Source organism: Triturus cristatus, chromosome 2_1 (assembly GCF_964204655.1).
Source record: "Triturus cristatus chromosome 2_1, aTriCri1.1, whole genome shotgun sequence".
In the NCBI taxonomy this organism is placed as follows: Eukaryota; Metazoa; Chordata; class Amphibia; order Caudata; family Salamandridae; genus Triturus; species Triturus cristatus.
In genome coordinates this window covers 440,558,281-440,579,062 of record NC_140581.1, presented here as the reverse complement: position 1 = coordinate 440,579,062, position 20,782 = coordinate 440,558,281, and the positions used below count along the sequence as shown (strand labels likewise).

General features: G+C 48.7%; 1 protein-coding gene across 1 annotated transcript in view; it reads left to right on the top strand.

The window, feature by feature from the left end:
• Positions 1–20,782, top strand: part of THBS4 (thrombospondin 4) — a 257,747-nt gene that overhangs the window by 39,077 nt on the left and 197,888 nt on the right. Inside the window, exon 2 of the mRNA XM_085632230.1 lies at positions 17,791–17,994. Within this exon, the coding sequence (XP_085488356.1) occupies positions 17,791–17,994 (204 nt within the window). The remainder of the gene's footprint in view (positions 1–17,790; positions 17,995–20,782) is intronic.

Sequence of the window (20,782 nt, the reverse complement as noted above, 5' to 3'; positions counted from 1 at the left end):
CCAACTCAGTCTTGAAGGTCAAAGTTAATTTAACGTGACATTCAAAGTCCTTAAGCCGCTGGCTGGGTTTATGGTTAGGCTGGAGGTTGTATCGCGGTTGTTGGTTATGACTAGGCTGATCGTGGATTGGTGAGTTAGATTGCGTGGCATCAGCTAGAGTCGCATCAGCACCCGATGAGCACCGAACCGTTGTGCCTCCTGCTGCCTCATTGTATTTTTCACACCCCAGCCAATCAGCTTCCTCTTCATCGTCAGATTGACCTAAGTGTTGGGGCGATACTTCAATTCTCTTGAACTAAGAGATATTCCTGGCTACAGTCTCTTGTCCTTTCCTCGCGATCACCATAGTTCAGTCGCTTCTTAGGACTGTCTAGATCTCTTATTCAAACGGTGTCCTAAACTTCCACCCAGGCTTGTGGTCCCTGATAACGTCTTGGCTCCCGGGTAGGAGAGATCTTGCCTTTGCTCCTCGGTTCTTGCTAGTGAGGGCATTGCGACTCTCGAAGCATGCTTGTGTTTCCAGGGCGTCAAGAGGTGGCGACACCCAACCCGGGCATGTGGAAATGGTGCCCCGGCAAGGTTCGTAGAACATCAGGGTCCAAGGGGCTTGCTGAGTAGTGCAAGGAGGTGTTCCCCCATACGCCCAGAGAAATGACTAGAGGTGACGCTCGGGATTGGCTTGTTTGGCTTTGGCGATTTGGAGGGACTTGTTCAATGTGCGCATGAATCTTTCAACTTTGCCTTTGGCTTGTGACCATTGGGGGGTGATGCAGCGATAACGTATTCCGAGGTGTTTGAGGAAGTCTCCAAACTCTGCACCTTGAAAAGGTGGTCCGTTGTCATTCTTAATCTCCGTGGATAAACAGAAGATGGCAAACATCTTCTCAAGGATGGGAGCAACATGGGTGAATCAACTACTTCCATAACTGGATACTTGGACTAACTGTCCATCAGGACCATGGTGGCCCTCCCATCGGGGAAGCTCCCAAAGTCCAGACTCAGACGTCCCCTATGTTGTCATCCACAGTGGGTGTTATGTGGCGCTCCCACCTAATGGCACGGTTTGGGAGTTGCTTGTTGATGCACAGGTGTAGCTCTCCTGGTTGCTTTGGTTTTTCCACAATTACCATTGGGGAGACCCAGGGAGTCGGTACAGAAACATTTTCTATCACTCCTTGTTCCTCAAGCTTCTTGAGTTCTCGCTCTACCAGAGGTCGGAGATGGAATGGAATGCAAAGGTGATGAAGTGCCACTGGTGTGATTGCAGAGTCAATGTGTAGTTTTACCAGAGGGTACTTGAGGCACCCAAGCCCTGTAAACAGTTCGGGAAATTGATCCAGCAGGTCATTGACTTGATGCAAACTCATGCTTTTGGTAAAAGACACTAGGCCAAGATCTTCTGCAGGATGGCTACCGATTAGTGTGTTGGCCTCCTTGTCGCCAACGTGGAACATTGTCATGACTTCTTGATTATTGGATGGCACTGGTACGGACATGTGCCCACAAAGGGGTAAGGGCGATTGACTTCCATATGTGAAGATCTTGGTGTGTGACAGAACGAGCTGAGGTTTTGGCTGAAGACAATTGTATTGTTGGACTCCCATCACATTGACTGATGCTCCAGTTTCTGATGGCTTTTACTTCAGTAACACGGACGACACATGTGGGTTGTGGTCTCCAGTGACATTTTAGATCTCTTGTGAATGAGATGAGGAATGTCTCTTCTTCCTCTTCTTCGGGAGGGGAATCTTCTAGACGGCGACTCTGTCTTGACAGAGGCTCCGTGTTTTCCTGGTGTGCTAGCTTCGTCAGGGATAGCTTGCTTTCCCTGGAGGTCTTGTACCTGAGCTTTCTCCGGCAGACCGATGTGAAGTGCTTACTGATCCCGCAGTTAGAGCACATGCAGCCTTGGGCCAGGCACTCGCTGACAGGGTGTTCTTCTCAGCCTTGTGGGCTGGAACCTCGCCCCTTGGTGGTGTCACTCTTCCCTTTGTCCGGATGGCATCAGCTCATTCGACCTTGACGGTTGTGGCCTTCTCAGGCGTTTGTGTAATGGCTAGATCCATCTCTTTGGCTCAGGTTGCCGACAAATTGTGCGACCGTGCTAAGATTAAGATATCGTCTAGACTGATGTTTGGTTGCCTCAAGATTAAGCTGCACAGTGTCTTGTTGCAGCATGCTTGAATCAGTTGGGTCTGAATTACTTTGAGTTGGTCATCTGCTGTGCAGGTACTTGCCAGGTCACGCAGTCTGGCGTAGAACGCATCTATTGACTCTCCTTCCTGCTGGTGGGCTTGGCGTAGTTTAAATTTCTCAAAGTCCAGGTTCAATTTCAGAACAAAATGAGCATTGAGTGCTCTCTCAGCTGCGTCATAGTCTGTGTCTGCACCAGTGTCAAGTGAATGTTCGAACAATTTATCCATTTCCTCTTCAGACCTCTTGGCCTTTCGCAAGGCTTTGAAAACGTTTCTTTTTAATTAGATCTTTTATCGGTGTTGTGTTTTCTGCTTTCTGTTGCACTTTGCCTGCCATGCGCCAGGACGCCCCTTAGCTGGGGCAGCTGTGCGCAATACAATAGTGCATAACATAACATAACATAACAGCATGGTGGAGTAGCAAGGATCTTTTAATGGCGCCATCAGTCTCTCACGTGGCGATGAAATAGTTGTCAAGCCGCCCTATCCACTTCTTCCATCGATGGGACGAGGTCGGCGAGTTTGCAAGTTCACTGAATGGTGGTAGTACCCCCGTGAGTGCATGTTGTGTGGCGGCTTGTCGGGGGGTTGAGCTGCATTCGCTTCAACTGCCATGTGGGCCTGTATTTGGAGTTTGACATGTGGCCTTTGGACAAAATCCCTTGTGTGTTATGATATTGCTTTGTTGTCAGCATGTTCCAAGCTGTGTTCTGTCTTTAAGTTATTGATATTTTTGTTATTTGCCTCTGATTCCCCTTTTTTGTCCTTCTCTTCCAACAGACTGTTTGAGCCAATGCTTGTTTGCCAGCTTGCTTCTTGTCTGCTAAAATAGTGTGGGCTCATGTGAATGAGCTGGGGATGACCGGGCTGTAGGCAGGCCTTCGCGGTGCATGTTGTCAGCTGAGCTGCTACTTACTGCGGGCTCTGTTGGTGACGGGCAAGGCTTTGCCAGCGTGTTCTCCTGGGGTGGCCTGTTGTCTCCTCGTTCCGTGGGTGGCGCCGCAGCTGGGCTAGACCGCTGCCATGTGGTGGGGGGAGAATTTTACACGTGTAAATCACTGTATAGGAAATGTTACATAAGACAAAGTACTACAAGGTGTAGGAGCCACATGACAATCATACTAGTAGGCAATACAATTTAATAGTGATTGGTCTAGAGAAACCCAAATTGAGAATTTAAAAAGTAATACCATGGTTGGGGGTTCTCTTTAATAATCAGAATTGATTTCCATCGGAGTGAGCACCTTTTGCAACATTAGGACAATCAAAGACTGGGGAAAAAGCATAACGCTCTAATTCATACCTTGCAGTTTGCATGGAGCTTTAGATGACAGTTAATAGCTCACTGTTCTATGTTAGGATTTTAACTTATAAATTGCAAGTAACATACGGATCTCTCTGACAAAAGCAGTGACCCACTGACCTATTTACATTATGTGCACTTTGTGATCTGCATGGTACATGTTCTTTGCAGCAGGCACATTAACCCTCTGCGCTACCTTTCCATGTGTCAAAACTTCCACTAGACAAAACTTTGATCTTTCTCTCTCTTAGGGAAGAACATTAATCACCAGCGTTATCATGAAATTTTTATTGTCTCTGAAAATTGCTGGAGGCCAGGAAGGAAGCAGCAAGTGCTTTTAGAACCATAATATACTTGCAAACAGGACGCCCCCACCCAAAGTCAGTGCCCAGTGCAGTCACACCGGTCACACTGCCCTAGAGCTGGCCCTTCTTAAGGATCCTGTGGCTTCAGTGACAGAGTCACTGTTGTTCTACGGTGTGCTGCTTCATAGGCCTGCCCGCAGGACTGGAGGTGAACTCCAGTATGGATTATGGTGGACAGGCATCAAGGTTAACCTACACATGCCACCGCTAGGGTTCACCTGCTAGTGCTAAGACACCAGGGCTTCTAAGGTCTAGCGGGGCCATCTGTGGTCTAGCACGGGAATGTGCTCCCTCAGCAGCGTGGTCTGGGGGACTGGCTGAACCTGGTTCCCAAGTTCCAAATTCGGCAGCCCTGACCATAGTACCACATCCTCTCCTCCACTGAACACCATACTGTCCCACTGAGAGCTCGTACTGCCTTTAACTACAACCCAATTGTGCCCCGTTATAAACACCTGGATGTAACTCAATTCAATTTACGCACTAGACAAGAGCAATATGCTGCCTAAAAAAAAGTACCAACATCCTGGAAAAAGCAAAGTAAAGCATGTGAAATGTAAGAAGGAACAACATGGTTACCAATCCACTCATCAATCAGGCATTGCAGTACCTCCAGGTTTGGTGCACTTCCCCACCGAGGGAAAACAATGCTGTTCTAAGAAAAGATCAAACAAAAGTAGCGCTTCACTGACAAACTCTGTAAAGTGGCGCTAATGTGTTTGGGTGTGAATAAAACCAATCTGGCCACTTTGCGAACATTATGTCTTGCTTTATTTCGTTTTTTATGTATTTTTCATAGTTTGAACCTTTTATTCCTGAGGCTGCACTGTGGAAAACAAAAATGGCAGAAAAAGACGACAAAAGTGTTTTTCTGTTTTTGGATCTATTTCACAGGGTAACAAATAAACGAAAGGAGAAAAGAGAGGGTGAAAAACATTTCTTCAAGTCACGGTTTTCAGTAAGTGAAGAGGAGCGAGACAAAAAGAGAGGGAATAAGAGCAAGAAAGAAAGGGAAAGGGCAGCTGCCAAAGGCAGAACAGAAGTGCACACTGCCCTTGTCTTCTCTAGGCAAGAAGGAAAAGAGTCCTTTTCCTCCTCTGCCCGCCACGCCCGTCCCCATAAGGCCACGAGCGCTGAGCCTTCTTTGCAGACCTTGGCAACTTTGCCATCCTGGGATGAAGGTTTAAAATAAACAAAGTAGGGGTACGGAATCTACTGAAAAAAAGAAGTAGGAGCATGCTGTGCCCCGCCGATCCCGCCCACTTCGACCACTGTGTAGGCCCCACACTCTTGACCACAATGACCGACACTCTCACACACACAGGAATGCAGTATTGGTGTAAGACCAGGAGTGGTCTACTCCCCTGTGTTGAAAGCTAAGAAGATGCAGTGGATGTACACCCAGGTGGCTTCCAGGGTTCAAGTCGGGGGTACGTGCAGGTACACGGCGTCCCTCCACTCTTTTCACAGGGTGGACGCCATCCCCCCTTTCAAGAAGTTGGGCCCCACAGAAATATGCTGAACTTGTCCCGGTGTAATTTTCAGACACCGGGACACGTTCAGCAGCACCTGTATGTTGCCTGCTTTCCATTCCCAGCAACAACGTGCAGGCAGGGAGGGAGACTTTTTAGGTCTCGCCTGACCCAGCGCATGCGCTGGATTGGCGAGACTTTTAGTAAGTGTTTCAAAAAATGCTACCATGGACGGCCTACAGCTTGCGTGCATGTGCGCAGGCGGGCGCTTACGAGCAGAAGCGCCATATAGCTTTCCTCGTCATGCTCATTAAGAGCATCGCTGGCCGCGCTTGATCACGATCACTTTTACTTTTGCGGCCGCGCGGCCAATGCTTGTGTAATTAAGGCATGAGTCTTTCATTGTTATAAAATCCTCGCTGATGGATTATTGACCGATTACAATTATTTCTTAACACCGAATAGAATTGAAGAATTGTGAACACAATATACTTGGGAGCAAACTTTCCCCGCCAACACGCCTTATCTTCATGCCCCATCCGTCTTTCGGCAATTCACGGAAGACGCGACAGCTTTCTTCAGGGGAATCAGTTCTACCGCTAGAGGTCGCCACCACACTAGACTTGCGTCGCTCCCAGTCCCTACCCCTCCGGCGCAGTTGTTTAGTGTTTACACGATCTTCAGCCGTCTCCGCTCCCGGTTCCCGCTCTTTTCCTCTCACTCTCAGCTCGGTTTATGCTATACATATGTGTGCAGCAAGCGCCAAGAGACATTTCAGTTTGGGATATGCACTGTATTTAATGCGGTTTATTTGAGAGTTTGGACAAACCTTAATATGGTGCTCTCTCTGCTCCTAAAGAAATGCACGAGAAAAACAAACAAAACCACTCTTTTTTTAAAAATATTTTGCATTCCTAATATTTTTTTATGCATTGGTAAACATGTATCTCTCAAGAAGAGTTGGGGCTTTGCTAAGCCCCAACTTTGTAAGTAGTATACGAAAAACAGTGACATCTGTTAACACAATTATGTTTTATGGAAACCGCATTAGCTCACTTTATCCCTTCATCACTTAAAGGAGCCAAAAGGACCTGCTGCTACGCCTGATAACCCCTTTGCCATTATCTCTTAATCTCCTCTCCTGTTTTAAAAGCATCACACAAAGTGCGGGCGCTTATTTTACACCCGGGAAAACAGATGTCCGCCCTTCAAGAATGTGTCTGATTGAACACCTCCAGTCTTAATTTTATTGACTTTGCGCCAGGAACTGCCTTTTAGTAGAGGAGTGGTAACGTATTTACAACACGCTCGTTCCCTTCAGATCCACACCTCTACTGTAAATGTTTGTTTCCCTGAGACTGCACTACCCATTTGCAAAGGTTAAACTCAGTTTACTTTCTTAGCTGCTAAGCCCTGTGTTAATGCTTCAGTCTCACCAATCATGCTCCAATGAAAGGTGCGTCTTCATCCTACACAAAGTACTGAGGTGTAGTTTAACAATAGAAAAGGTGAGCGCTAGGGACAGCACACACCTTTGTTCCGCCGATGACGTCACAGAAAGTGCAATACGCAACCATTGACCTTTCTGCCAGGCAATGGAATTTTTTTCTGAAAGCTGACGAGTTCAACTCGAGCAATCCTTGATAAGAAGAATACTCAAATATACTCTATTTCAATGTGCTCGTAAAAAGCTGATGGATAGAAAAATGGCGCCTAAGAGCCCGGTACTGTCCTGATCAAAAAGGAGGAAGCAGCACAAATAAATTAATGTTACTGGCCTAAACCTACCAAAAGGTATATGGATGCCTACTTCAAAACAAGCATTGCCATAGCCAATAGGTCTCGCCTTTGGGACCTTATAAGTGTTTAGCCATGCAACAGTTGATGTTGTTGCACCAAAGATATTGTGCTGCATAACTAAATACTTACAAGGTCCCAAAAGCGAGACCTATTGGCTATGCCAAAGCTTGTTTCACCTCCAGCTGGGCTGAAGTTAAGGGACCATCCAGCCTTCTTTTGTTTGCATATGCTGACTTGGGGCCTCCTGGAACCTTATATTTAAATATAAATGCCACAGAGGGAAACAAAGGCACACAGCTTGCCTTCTCTTCACAGGTACTTAAGAGAGGCATGCTTTTGGTTTTGTTGCCCCTCGATTAGCATTCTGTATCCCAATCGCCACTCTGCTTTGTGCCCCTGTGTTGCATTCTGTACCCTGATCGCCGCTCTGCTTTGTGCCCCTGTGTTTTGATTTCTGTATCCTGATCGCCGCTCCACTTTTTGCCCCTGTGTTTTGATTTCTTTATCCTGATCGCCGCCTGCTCTGTGCCCCTCTGCTTTGTACACTTTTCGCTCCTCCGTACCCCGCACCGGTCTCCCGTCCTCCGTACCCGCCGCTGCCTCCCCTGCGGCCTCGCCCCCTCCGCGCCCATTCGCCACACCCGTCCCTCGCCTCCCACCTCCCAGCTGCTCCTCCCTCCCCACCTCCCCATATATGGCGGCCGCTGCACGGTGAGGAGAGTGACCCTAGACCTCCTGGTAGGTCGCTCCCCCCCGCTGCAGCTCCGCCTGCACCCCCGCTGCCGCTGCTCACTGACCGCTGCTGCTGCCACCGCCGGTAAAATCGAGGCCCTCCTCCACCCGCAGGCTTCCACCTGCGCCTCATCCCTGGTGGCCAGTGGTGGCCCTTAGGCCCGTTTGTTTCACTGCTTCGTTTTCACTGTTTATTTCTCACTGTTTACTTTGCCGCCGTTGTTTTGTTCCCGCTCGGTCTGTGCCCCCTGCCCCCCGCTCACCGCTCTGCTAGTGCCCCTGTAATGGCATTCTGTATCCCAATCGCCTCTCTGCTTTGTGCCCCTGTTTTTGCTTTCTGTATCCTGATCGCCGCCTGCTCTGTGCCCCCCGCTCGCCGCTCTGCTTTGTGCCCCTGTGTTGCATTCTGTACCCTGATCGCCGCTCTGCTTTGTGCCCCTGTGTTTTGATTTCTGTATCCTGATCGCCGCTCTGCTTTGTGCCCTTGTGTTTTGATTTCTGTATCCTGATCGCCGCTCCGCTTTTGGCCCCTGTGTTTTGATTTCTGTATCCTGATCGCCGCCTGCTCTGTGCCCCTCTGCTTTGTACACTTTTCGCTCCTCCGTACCCCGCGCCGGTCTCCCGTCCTCCGTACCCGCCGCAGCCTCCCCTGCGGCCCCGCCCCCTCCGTGCCCATTCACCACACCCGTCCCTAACTCCCGCCTCCCAGCTGCTCCTCCCTCCCCATCTCCCCATATATGGCGGCCGCTGTGCGGGCGCGCCAAAGGCGCGCCTAAGGCAAGCCCGTCTGCGCCCGTCCGAACCCAGACCTCGCCCAGTGCCAGAACCCCTGGCCCCTGCACCTTCCAGGACGACCACCTCCGCTACGACGCCAAGACCCTCGTCGCTCTCAACCCAGGAAAAAATCACACCTGCTGCAAGGCCGCCCTGAGGCGCACCCACGGCCCCTTCACCTGCCGAAACTGCAGCTTCTCCTGCCACGAAAGCGCCAAGACACCCACCACAATGGAAGCCAACCAGCTTAGATGCATCCTGATTAACACCCGCTCCGCACACAAACATGCCGTTGAACTCTGGGACCTACTCGACACCACATCACCGGACGTCACCTTCCTCACCGAGACCTGGATGAACGAAACCTCCACGCCAGACATTGCCATAGCCATCCCAGACGGGTACAAAATCACCCTCAGAGACCGCATCAACAGGGCCGGAGGAGGAATCGCCATCGTCCAGAAAAACACCATCAAGATCTCAACTAACACCAACGACACCCTCAGCACCGCCGAACATATGCATTTCCAGATCCACACGAACCCAAAGACCACCTTAAGAGGCACCCTCGTCTACAGACCCCCAGGACCCCGACCTCAATTCTGCGACTCCATCGCCGACCTCATCAGCACGCACGCACTGACCTCCACCTACTACATCCCCCTCGGAGACCTGAACTTTCACCTAGAGAACAACAACGACAGCAACTCCTCCACCCTGACCGATAACCTCGCCAACCTCGGACTGAAACAGCTCGTCACGACGCTGACCCACATCGCCGGCCACACGCTAGATGTCATCTTCTCCTCAAGCCCCCACTTCACCTTCAGCCACGCCTCTGAACTCACCTGGACAGACCACCACTGCAACCATTTCTCCTTCCGTAAACCGCCCACACACCACCGCACCCTACAGACCCCCCACCGCCGCTGGGGCAAAATCACCGAAGAACAACTACATACACACCTCGCACTCAACCCCCCGATGACCCCAACCAACCCAGATGAAGGGGCTCCCGCCCTCGAACGCTGGATGAACGACTGCGCCAACACCGTCGCTCCACTGAAAAACCCCACCAACACAGATACCAGCAGAAGAGTCAGCTGGTTCACCCCGCAACTCCTCAACTCCAAACGCACATGACGGAAACTAGAAAACATATGGCACAACGACAAGACGCCAGACAGCCGCACTGCCCACAGAGACGCCATCCGCAACCACCACCACCTCATCAGGACCGCCAAAAGAATCTCCTTCACAGACCGCCTTGACAACAACGCACACAACAGCAAGGAGCTCTTCACCATCGTGAAGGAACTCTCCAACCCCAGCTCCAACGCCAACGACATCCCACCATCGCAAGCCCTGTGCGACTCCCTCGCCACCTTCTTTCACCGGAAAATCACCGACATCCATGACAGCTTCAAACCCCAGACTACCCCTGCCGACCACACCGCACCCATCCCACCGCACCCCACCGCCCTCGTCACCCTGACTTCCTGGGCCAACGTAAGCATCGAGGACACAATCAAGACCATGGGAACAATCCACTCCGGATCCCCATCCGACCCTCTCCCGCACCACATCTTCAACAAAGCCAGCAAGTCCACCGCTCCCCATCTGCACAGAATCATCAACCTGTCCTTCAAGACCGCCACCTTCCCTGAGATCTGGAAGCATGCAGAGATCAACGCCCTACTGAAGAAACCCAAGGCGGACCCAAGCGACCTCAAGAACTTCAGGCCCATCTCCTTGCTTCCATTCCCAGCTAAAGTCATCGAGAAGATAGAAAACACCCAGCACACCTCGAAGACAACAACATCCTAGACCCGTCCCAATCAGGATTCCGCAGCAACCACAGCACCGAGACAGCCCTCATCGCCGCCACAGACGACATCAGGACCCTGCTGGACAAAGGCGAACGGCTGCCCTCATCCTCCTGGACCTCCGCCGCCTTCGACACCGTCTGCCACCTCACACTACGCACACGCCTTCACGACGCAGGGATCCGTAACAAGGCCCTAGACTGGACCACCTCCTTCCTTTACGGCAGAACGCAGAGAGTCCGCCTCCCCCGTTCCGATCAGAGGCCTCCGTGATCATCTGTGGCGTCCCTCAAGGATCCTCCCTCAGCCCAACACTGTTCAACGTCTACATGGCACCACTAGCACGCATCGCCCGACAGCACAACCTCAACATAATCTCATACGCCGACGACACTCAGCTGATCCTCTCCCTCACAAAGGACCCCCTCACCGCCAAATCGAACCTTCACCAGGGAATGAAGGCCGTCGCCGACTGGATGGAGGACAGCAGCCTCAAACTGAACACAGACAAGACGGAAATCCTCATCCTCGGACCCAACCCCTCCGCATGGGACGACTTCTGGTGGCCCACTTCACTGGGGTCCCCCCCGGCCCCCACCGACCACGCACGCAACCTGGGAGTTCTCCTCGACTTGAAACTCTCCATGACCAAACAAGTCAACGCAGTCTCCTCCACCTGTTTCAACACCCTCCACATGCTCCGCAAGATCTACAGATGGATTCCAACAAACACGAGGAAAACAGTCACCCAGGCCCTAGTCAGCAGCAGACTCGACTACGGAAACGCCCTCTACGCCGGAGCCCCGTCTAAGCCCATCAGCAGACTACAAAGAGTCCAGAATGCCTCTGCACGCCTGATCCTCGACGTCCCGCGCCGCGACCACATCACCCCCTACCTGAGGAACCTGCACTGGCTCCCCGTTGACAAAAGAATCTCCTTCAAACTCCTGATCCACGCACACAAGGCACTCCACAAAACCGGCCCAGCCTATCTCAACAGCCGACTCTCCTTCTAAGTACCCAACAGGAACCTTCGCACCGCCGACCACGCCCTGGCCACAGTCCCTCGCATCCGGAGAACTACTTCCGGAGGTAGGTCCTTCTCCCATCACGCCGCCAAGACCTGGAACACCCTCCCCCTCGACCTACGACAAACCGAAGACCTGCTGTCTTTCAGGTGACAACTCAAGACCTGGCTCTTCGACCAGTAACAGCTCCTCCCCCCCCTCCCAGCGCCTTGAAACCCTCACGGGTATGTAGTGCGCTTTACAAATTTTGTGATTGATTGATTGATTGTTCAGTCCCTGTGTATAAATGCAGACACTGTAAGACTGTCAGATGGGTTAGTCTGTCTCAGTATTTACGCAAATAATTTAAATAGCACTATTTAATTTCTTTTATAGCGCTACGTCGTGACGTCATGAGGTCATTTGCATTTTGTCTTACTTAGTCAGTCCCCCCACTTCTTTTTATAGGACTTGTGCCCTGGTGGGTTCTCTTAAGCAGGACCGCTAACCTGCTACACCTGTGTAGGGACGCCTTTCAGTACTCAGTCATTTCCTTCGAACTCCGAGTCTTTGTTTAGTCATGTTCAGTTACGTCATAGGGATATTTACAGAGTGCCACTATCGCCACCTAGTGGCCTCTTGGTGCTAATGCAATCCTGTTAATGCTGCTGCTGGAGATATTTCGAAAGCAAATTGACGAGTTACAAATGAGGGCCAAATTGTCAGCTTCACTTAAGTAAATCTTTTGGCGACCTTGCTTTCCTTGGGGAACGTTCAAATAATTTTACTTTCCTTTGTTTGTCCAATCCAGGGTTCTGAGGAACTATCTTGTAGTGATTAAAATGTACTCAGCGGTTCATAGGCCGACTTCATCTTCCGTTTGCAATATATAAGCCCTGCAACAATTTAATCAGAACTCCACCTCACCGCCCCCCTCCACCCCCCCCACCTCTGTAAATGCTTCCCTGAGGTGGTGGCATTCCAATTGTACTTCCGAGGACCTGAGTCGTCAGAAGTTACAATTATTTTGGCCTGAGGCTGGTCATTGGGCACCAATGGAAAATCAGCCAAAAATCCACGTCTAGGGCGCTATAAACCACCCTATAGTCTGGCATTTTCTTGGGAATACTGGATTTTCTCCCCACGGTAGATACATTAGAGGACCAATCTTTGTAGCCTTGGCAGCGACCTTTAGATACAGCGGATTTCCTACCTCTGCCTCGGGTAGAAATCCTGCCTCAGTTGTGGACGTGCGTACTGTCTGCCAGACAAACTCCACATCACGCTCTTCTTTAGTGCTTCCAGGGGAGGGGTTCGTTACATATGTATCCCTAAAAAGTCAGACATTTGTTGTAAAGCTCTGCAGGAGCATATTCCTGATGTTCTACCTTATGGCTTTGTAGATTCGCCCCTTAAAGACACACTGTAGAAAATGTGGCATCATGGGTGCAATTCAAACAGTTTTGTGAACCATTTGCCCACATGTATTGCTTTTTGAACATGGTGTTAACATCAGACGGTGGTGGTAAAGTAGATTAAATGTTTTCACACTGATAAAAAGCACAGCCATACCAACTGCTGCAAAAACCTTGCGCCACCTTTTACTGCCGCACTTGAGGTGTCTGTGCCTTGTCATACTTTAAAATTTGATGTTGTATTTTTTTTTAAACCCAGTCACTCAAATGCTTAGCCCACTACCTAACCTACCCACGTAGCGTTATTTTCTTTATGAAATAACCAACTGTTAGGCAAGTTGGTCTAACAAGGAGAAACCTCACCTTGACTGCATCCCCTTACATTGCTTCCACAGGTAAATGTGAGTAGAACCGGACTTGTGTTTCCAGAATGTCTTGTCACCTGATTCAGAAGAGTTGGTAACAGAGAATCTGCAAAAATTGGGTCTCTGAGGTTTAAGGATAAGTGATGGGCCTGTGGGCCTGCATAGAGGGGTGAGGCCAGCCGGGCAATACGAGGCAGGCTGATTCGCCCTTGTGCTGCTAGGGCAGCAACCTACCACGCGCTTTTGCCTCTCACCCTTACATGTGCAGGGTGCCAGTCTGGCTAGGGTCTGACCCACACCCCGACCTGGGCACTGCGGTCTTTGAGAGCCTTCAGGAGCTTGAGAGGGGCTCGGGGAGTGAACCCCTGCTCAAAAGGCTGGCCTCCTACGGCCTTGCAGGAGTAGGTGGAATCCGCCCGGACCTTTTATGGTACATTTCAGTGCCTACATTTTGATGTTAGATATTCCACCATCAGTGACGGGCACTGATGGATATTCTCCCAGATGTTTCTCCAGTGGTAGATACTGCCCGGTTGGTGGAGACACATACACTGCCCTGGCAGGACACTGTATACACAGCTCACTTCCTGCCTGCGCCTTGACTGCGTAGAAACCCTGCCACATTTGTGGGTGTGCTGTTTGCTCTTTGACTCTGAATCAGCCACCGGTCTTCATTGTCTCCGGACAGCGATTCTACGCGGAATGCCCTCCTTTCACTCTGGCACCAAAGCATGGTCTTTACAACACTTATTGGCAAAAGATCTGGCCTTTGTAGTGAGTGCACAAAGAGGCACAACACCTCAATGCACGCATTAACATAGATTCAGTGCTTTAACTGAGCAGGTACTGTCAGGTACTCAGTAACTGACATTCTTTATTTTTGAAGGGATAGTACCGGCACTTCTCAGCTCTGCTCCAGTGCTTTTAATGGGCGAGTACTGGCACTTCTCAGGGATAAGGTGTACCTGCACCTTTATATTTCCATTTCAACCACTGCATAGATCACACACATCCTTGTACACATGCACTTACAGGCACGTCTAGAGGCACCAACGTACAAGGACGTGTAGCCTCCAGGAAAACAGACAAGAAGTGTCCATCCCCAGAGACACCACACACAGAGTCACAGAGACAAAGAACACTCACGGTCCCGCTCAACACACAGGCAGATATAGAGCACACAAGCGCCCGCACATTGATGGTGAAGGGAATGGATGGACAGCTAGACGGATGGACAGACACATGGGCAGCCCTGAGGATACAGGCTTCATGTCTACTAAAGCTAAACTCCACTGTGGAGGAAGTTCAAAGTTGAGAAAGGAGCGGAGAATCAACACCATTCAACCCCTGCCCCCCCCCACTCCACTCCCTCCACGAGATTTCAAGCGAGTTGCACGAGAGAAGTGTTGTACATGAAACACTCATGGGTGTAGTGGTTGGGGAGGGGGTGCATCTCGCAGTAACTGTCAGTCACCCAGTCCCAGTTGACTTTCACTACACACGTTCACCCACCTGGGAAGATCACTAACTGAGTGGCGTAACAATAGCCCGGCAGCCCCCGTGGTGAGGTGGGAAGGGGGCGAGCTCCAGTGGGCCCCCTCCGGCACTATGCATGAGCGGAGGGCCCCTGGCCTAAGAGCTCCTGACTGGGTCCGGAGCATGGGGGCCCCTTCCCTGTAGTTTGCAGGGGGGCCCCCTCAAGTTTCATTCGGCCACTGAAGGAGTTGTACATCTGAGATTCTTGCGCTAAGTACTGAGTGCAGTTGGCAAATCTTAGCAGGCGGGGATGAAATGCATGCAATGGGCGTAGATCTGAGCATTCACTGAGGACTGCTGAGTGATGAGGGCGACATCTGGGAAAATACTGCTGGTTACTGATGATTAATGGCTGATTGGCTCGGAACTGAGCCTCTACTGGTAGAACTTTATAGCACAATATGAAGCAGCAGAGAGGATGCACAGGAGAGACGTCAGAACTTGTGCGGTGAATGTGGCAGCAAGGCTTAAGACAACCTATGCTGCGAGTGTCACGGGCAGGTAGGAAATGGGCAAGCACTTCATGGCCCTTATTTACAATATTTTGACATACGCTGGCGCAGCAAGCCTTCCTGTTGCGCTGCCGTGCGCCAGATGAAAAGGGCACGAATGTGCCATATCTACAAGATAAGACACATTCCTGTCCTTTTCCCCAGCGCTGGCACCCAATGGGTTGCCATGTGCCAACGAAGGCACCCTTGTGCCATGGTGCAAGAGTGTCTGCGTTGTAGGGGCGATTGTTTTTGAGCTGGTACCTTCCTGCACAAAAACAATCACGAGAGGTGTTTTCCTCTTTCTATGTGTGCCTCAGAATGCAGCACACATAGAAAAATGAAAAACAAGGAGAAATAAAGGTATTTCTCCTCGTTGTGCCTCCCTTACGCCTCCCCTGGGGAGGCGTAGGAATCTGACGCATTCCCAGGTTTACGAAAACGTATAAATCTGGGAATGCTTCAGGTTCCATGGATGTTGCAGAGCAATGCATGAAAGGGCGCCATATTTACAAGGTCACGATAAGCCGTGCAGGGTAGCTTTACGTGGCCTTGTGAATATGGCAGTCACACTGCGCTGCGTCAAATAAAGTGACGCACTGGCGGCGTAGTAGTGCCGCTAGGGCCCTCGAAAATGAGGCCCTTGGTTACTAGGCTGGAATAACGCAGAGGCTAACTACTAAATGAACAGTTGATGGCAGCATTCATATTTTGAATAACTGTCACCTATTGTTTAGAAACTTGACCTGTGAGAAGAAATGTATTAGTGTATGTGAGAAAAGTTTCAGTCATACAAATCAAATTTTACTTGAGATATCACAGACCGTCAGAAAAATAAATGAACATTTGAAGGTTGATGGGGGCTTCTTCTTGCAGTGCTGAACATTCTCAGGCTTCGATTCAGCAATTGGTTTGATTCCTGTCATTGCTGACATGTAAAAATGTAACCCGGTTTAGAATACGTAACCTCAAGCAAGGCTGTATCAGAGGTCCGAGCTCAAGTAAAGCTTGTACCATAAGGGTACAAGCAAAGAAAAAATGCAGGCAGTCACCTACACTCAACCGGGATCATATATTAATAGCATTACACAATTGTGCAAGCAGAACTCCAGTAAAAATATACCTAGATGAGCTCCGATGTGCGGTTGGGACATATATTTCCATGCATCACAAATGTCCCTCCACCAGTCTATAAATGATGGCGATTATTTAGCCTTCAAATTTCTAGCAGGGACAATTCTGCTTATCATCACTCCATAAAGAATTAGTATCTGTGTTGATGTGCACCGAAGATTAATCAGGAATCTGTGGTCAGGATTGTAATCGAAAGATGAAAGACCAGTGTTGCACTAGTGCTGGGCACAGGGAGAACATATGTGTGACCATTCCAATTTGCGACTTGCAAAACGGAATGTACTAAGGTGTCGACACATTTAGCGATTCCCAATGGGGTCACAAATGACCTGCCTCATCAATTTTCAGGTCTGTGACTGCTTTTTAAATAAAGCATTATTTTAATGCAGCCCGTTTTCCTTAAAGGAAATCAGGATGCATTTAAAAAAAAAATTGAAACATTTCTGTTTCATATTTTAAGCGTAGGGAGTGGGCCATGGGACCACTGCCTACTCTTGATTTTTGTCCCGCTGCCTACCACAAAGGGTAAGGGACCCCTTTCCCTTTGTGACTAGCTTATCACCTACTTGAGATATTTGGTAACTGCAATTGTTTCGGGCAATTGTTTTGGTCGCAAAACAATCATACATACCAGTGTGACTTGCTATTAGGAAGGGACGCCCTTGGCACGCCACTTCCTACTAGCGACTCACAAACTCTATTTTGCGAGTCGGTAATAGGTTACTGACTCGCAAAATAGAGTTTGCACATACCACAACCCTTTTTAGCAGTCTCGAACGGGCTGATTTTCTGTTTGTGACTACTAAAAAGGGTCCTACATCGAACCCATAGATACGAATGTCAGCTTCTGGCTTGCGTCTGGGGCCATTGGAACCCTTTCTCTGATCTCCCGTTGCTATTTCATCAGGTCGGTATACTGTAGGAATTATATCTAACTCGATATCAGTGGATTTTATATTTGATTGGAGTCATAGTATAGTGCACATGTAGAAGAGCTTTGTTAGGTTCAAAGCTGCATGTTGACCGTGTTAATGGCCTCACCAGAAGCCATGGACTGTGGTGAAGCATGCAAGAGGACACAGTTGGCGATACATGTTTTCGGCTATCTCCCAGATCCCTTTTGCCAGCCCACTAGCCATCTAACTTATTGCACACAAGATGTATTCTAAAAATCATCACTGAAAGTCTCCTGTTGATATTTACTGGACCCAGTGAAGAGATGAGTGAAATGGGCCAGCTTGGTTTTCATCTGTTGACTGATATGCATGTTGTTCTTGAACCTGGGCTCTAAGCCATATTAAAGGTAGGCAGTGCATGCTTGTGGTACCTCTAGATCAGTCAGTTGCTTATGTCTCTCTCCATTTTTGCCTTCCAGTTCTGGATCTTCTCTCGGCTCCTGCCCAGAGGCAAGTGACACAGTTTCTGCAAAAAGAAATGAGAGATCCAACTTTAAGTGAAATATATGTGCTGTCAACGTTCAAACTGCAGCCCAAGACCACTGCCACCATCTTTGGGCTCTACTCTCCGGTGGATAATAGCAGGTTTTTTGAATTTGCAGTAATGGGGAGATTGAATAAAGGTGAGTTTCTGGTGCTGAAACATTTATACATTAATGCATAAACTGCAGGGAATACCTTAAGAACAACACAATGGCTTATAGCCATTCTTAGTCTAAAATGGCAATGCCACAGTTGTGTTCTTGGTAATGTATGGTAAAATTAGCAGGTGTAGCTAATCCTTGTGAACCTCACTTTGACTGAGCCTCCTGGAAACTGATCGTGGAGCCCTGCTGAAAAGTAAAATAAAACAATAAAGGACATATGCATAGTTTCTGCCTACTCGTGGTTGTAATTTACACAGGTTTAATTCTTTTTTAGTTGTAGAAAACACATTGAAAATTTTATAGATATAAAAATATGGCTATTAATCAGGGCAAAGTAGAGAATGCCAGATGGTCAGATGTATTGAAAACAAACCAGTTTCTAGAAATTCTGATTAGGGATTTCCTAGCATTTGTCATCAATGCATCAAATCCAGTGGATCAGGGATGAGCTGAAGGAGAGACAAGGACAACAGAGAAACAAAAATGTGTTTTACTGACCTCATCCTCAGGGAGACAATCCCCAGTCCTGAAGGGGCTGGCTGAGGGGTTAATGATGGCACCATGCCCCTCACACTCCAGAAGATTCCTGAGCATGACAACTTAGCCTGTCAGACTGGGTATTTATCCAGGGTCTGCAGAAAAGCCTTTGCTAAATCAACCTGTGAAAGCTGGAATTTCTTTGCTTGGTGTTCCACTTTCAGACATATGGGAATCTCACCAGTGCGTGACAACATTTCACCAGTCGCTTTTCCTTAATGTTCAAAAAGGCTTTTTTCCTCTGGCTAAAGAAGCGGGGTTTAGAAATGAGGAGAAAGCGGGCGGTCCTCCTACATCAGAACCATCTTCTTTTGCAGAACAGCTCTGAGGATTCTATCTCACCACTCAGCTGAACAGGGATCTCAGTCCAGATGCTGCTGAATTTGGGGAGAGTCTAAATGCCTGAATAATCATTCTGTGATCTCCTTCCTACTGCAAAACAAAGAGCGCGGCCAAAAGCTGATCCGTACTCCCAGTATATCAACTGGATCCCGAAGTTTGTGCTCCTCCTCACATTGCATCTACATTCTAATTGTCAAACTCATAAAGAGTACTGACAGAATCCTAAATAATCGGACAGAGTTTTAGAAGGAAAATGGAAAGTTGCCCCATTCTATCTGAACCAGGGGTTTTTATACACAGTTTATGCATATTAATTAACAAAACTGCAAACTCAGCATGTTATGATCACGGTTAGGTCACATTGGCAAATCAAAAACAATTTCTTAAATCTGAAAGGTTCTTAACACTAACCCATTTCTTAAGGTAAGAGAAATCTTCCACTTGCTTCCTCAGCACCTGCACTCCAGAGACGTACAACACAATATGCAACATTTTCTCAACAATAGCTCATAGACTTATGTTCTTCTAAGTGCCTGCATCGGAACTAGCAATAGAAACCCTTCAAAATTACATATCAGTCATTCGATGGAAGATTTCCTGAAAAATAAATGCTTTTTAACACTACACTACACTTACGTTATAGCGCACTGTGTTCTGCGGAAACTGTGGAGAGAGAAGGCTCGGTAATTAGGTAACTAATTGGGAGGGGTATGAGCAGGAGCAAGATGAGTAGAACACCAGAAGCTGCATCCATTTTAAAATAATGGTGTCTTACATAAAAATGTGGCATGATTATACTACAATATTAATCACACTTCTAAATGATATAATCATAATGTTTTAAGTGAAAAATCATGAATGCATCTGTTACGCTCACATGCATAATTAAAATGAATAATTCACACAAATTCTTTGTCACCCAACATTTCACATCAGAAAAAACTTTAACAATGACACCCAACTCTGACATAATCTTGTGCCATTCATAATGACATCGGGGCAGATTTACAAGCCCCTTGCGCATGTTTTACGCCGCCGTTGTGTCACTTTTGTGACGCAGCGGCGGCGCAAAACCAGAGCCATGTTGTGGGGTATTTACAACGTGACGCATCTGGGAGATACGCCACGTTGTAAAGCCCTGCGCCAGAAGTAGGCGTTCCTGCGCAGAGGGGGGCGTTCCGTCGCAGGAACGCCTCCTAAAAGTGGCTGAGTGAAATCTACAAGATTTCACTCAGTCAATTTTGAGCCCATGCTGCGTCAAAACCCTGCGCCTGCTTGAAGCAGGCGTAAGGATTGACGCAGCATTGTGTGCACTTGCGACGCAACTCCAGCAATGCGCTGCTTTTACGGCACAGATGCGTCATGCATCTGTCCGTTTTTTCCCCATGGTGCGCCGCATTGTAAATGCGGCGCATCCATGGTGGCGGAGCCGTGACGCACAATAACTGGCGCATCCCTGCTGATATGCAGGGATGCGCCAGTTATTGTAAATCTGGCCCATCATTTCTTAGCATACCATGGCAATCCAAGTCATGATGGTGACTACTTGTAGCCTAATGTTGGCCCTCACATAATGGTGGAAATTCTTGCCATATTGAGCGCATTCCTGGCATGAAGGTGCCCACGCCAGCATAAATTGGTCATAGTGTACACAGCATGATAACGATTTTTGGCCTAAAGCTGGCCCAGACACCACAAAGTCAATTCTTGGAATATTGTGTGCATAAGATTGCCGGTAACACGAGATACATGTAAGTAAACCTGCTGATAGTGAGTTGAACAGGTTGAGACACTAAGGCCCTTTCATCTTATTAATTAAATTTATAGGGCACATCAGCTACCCAAAAAGGGTTTCCCGGCACCAGAAAGACCACAGAATGTAAAA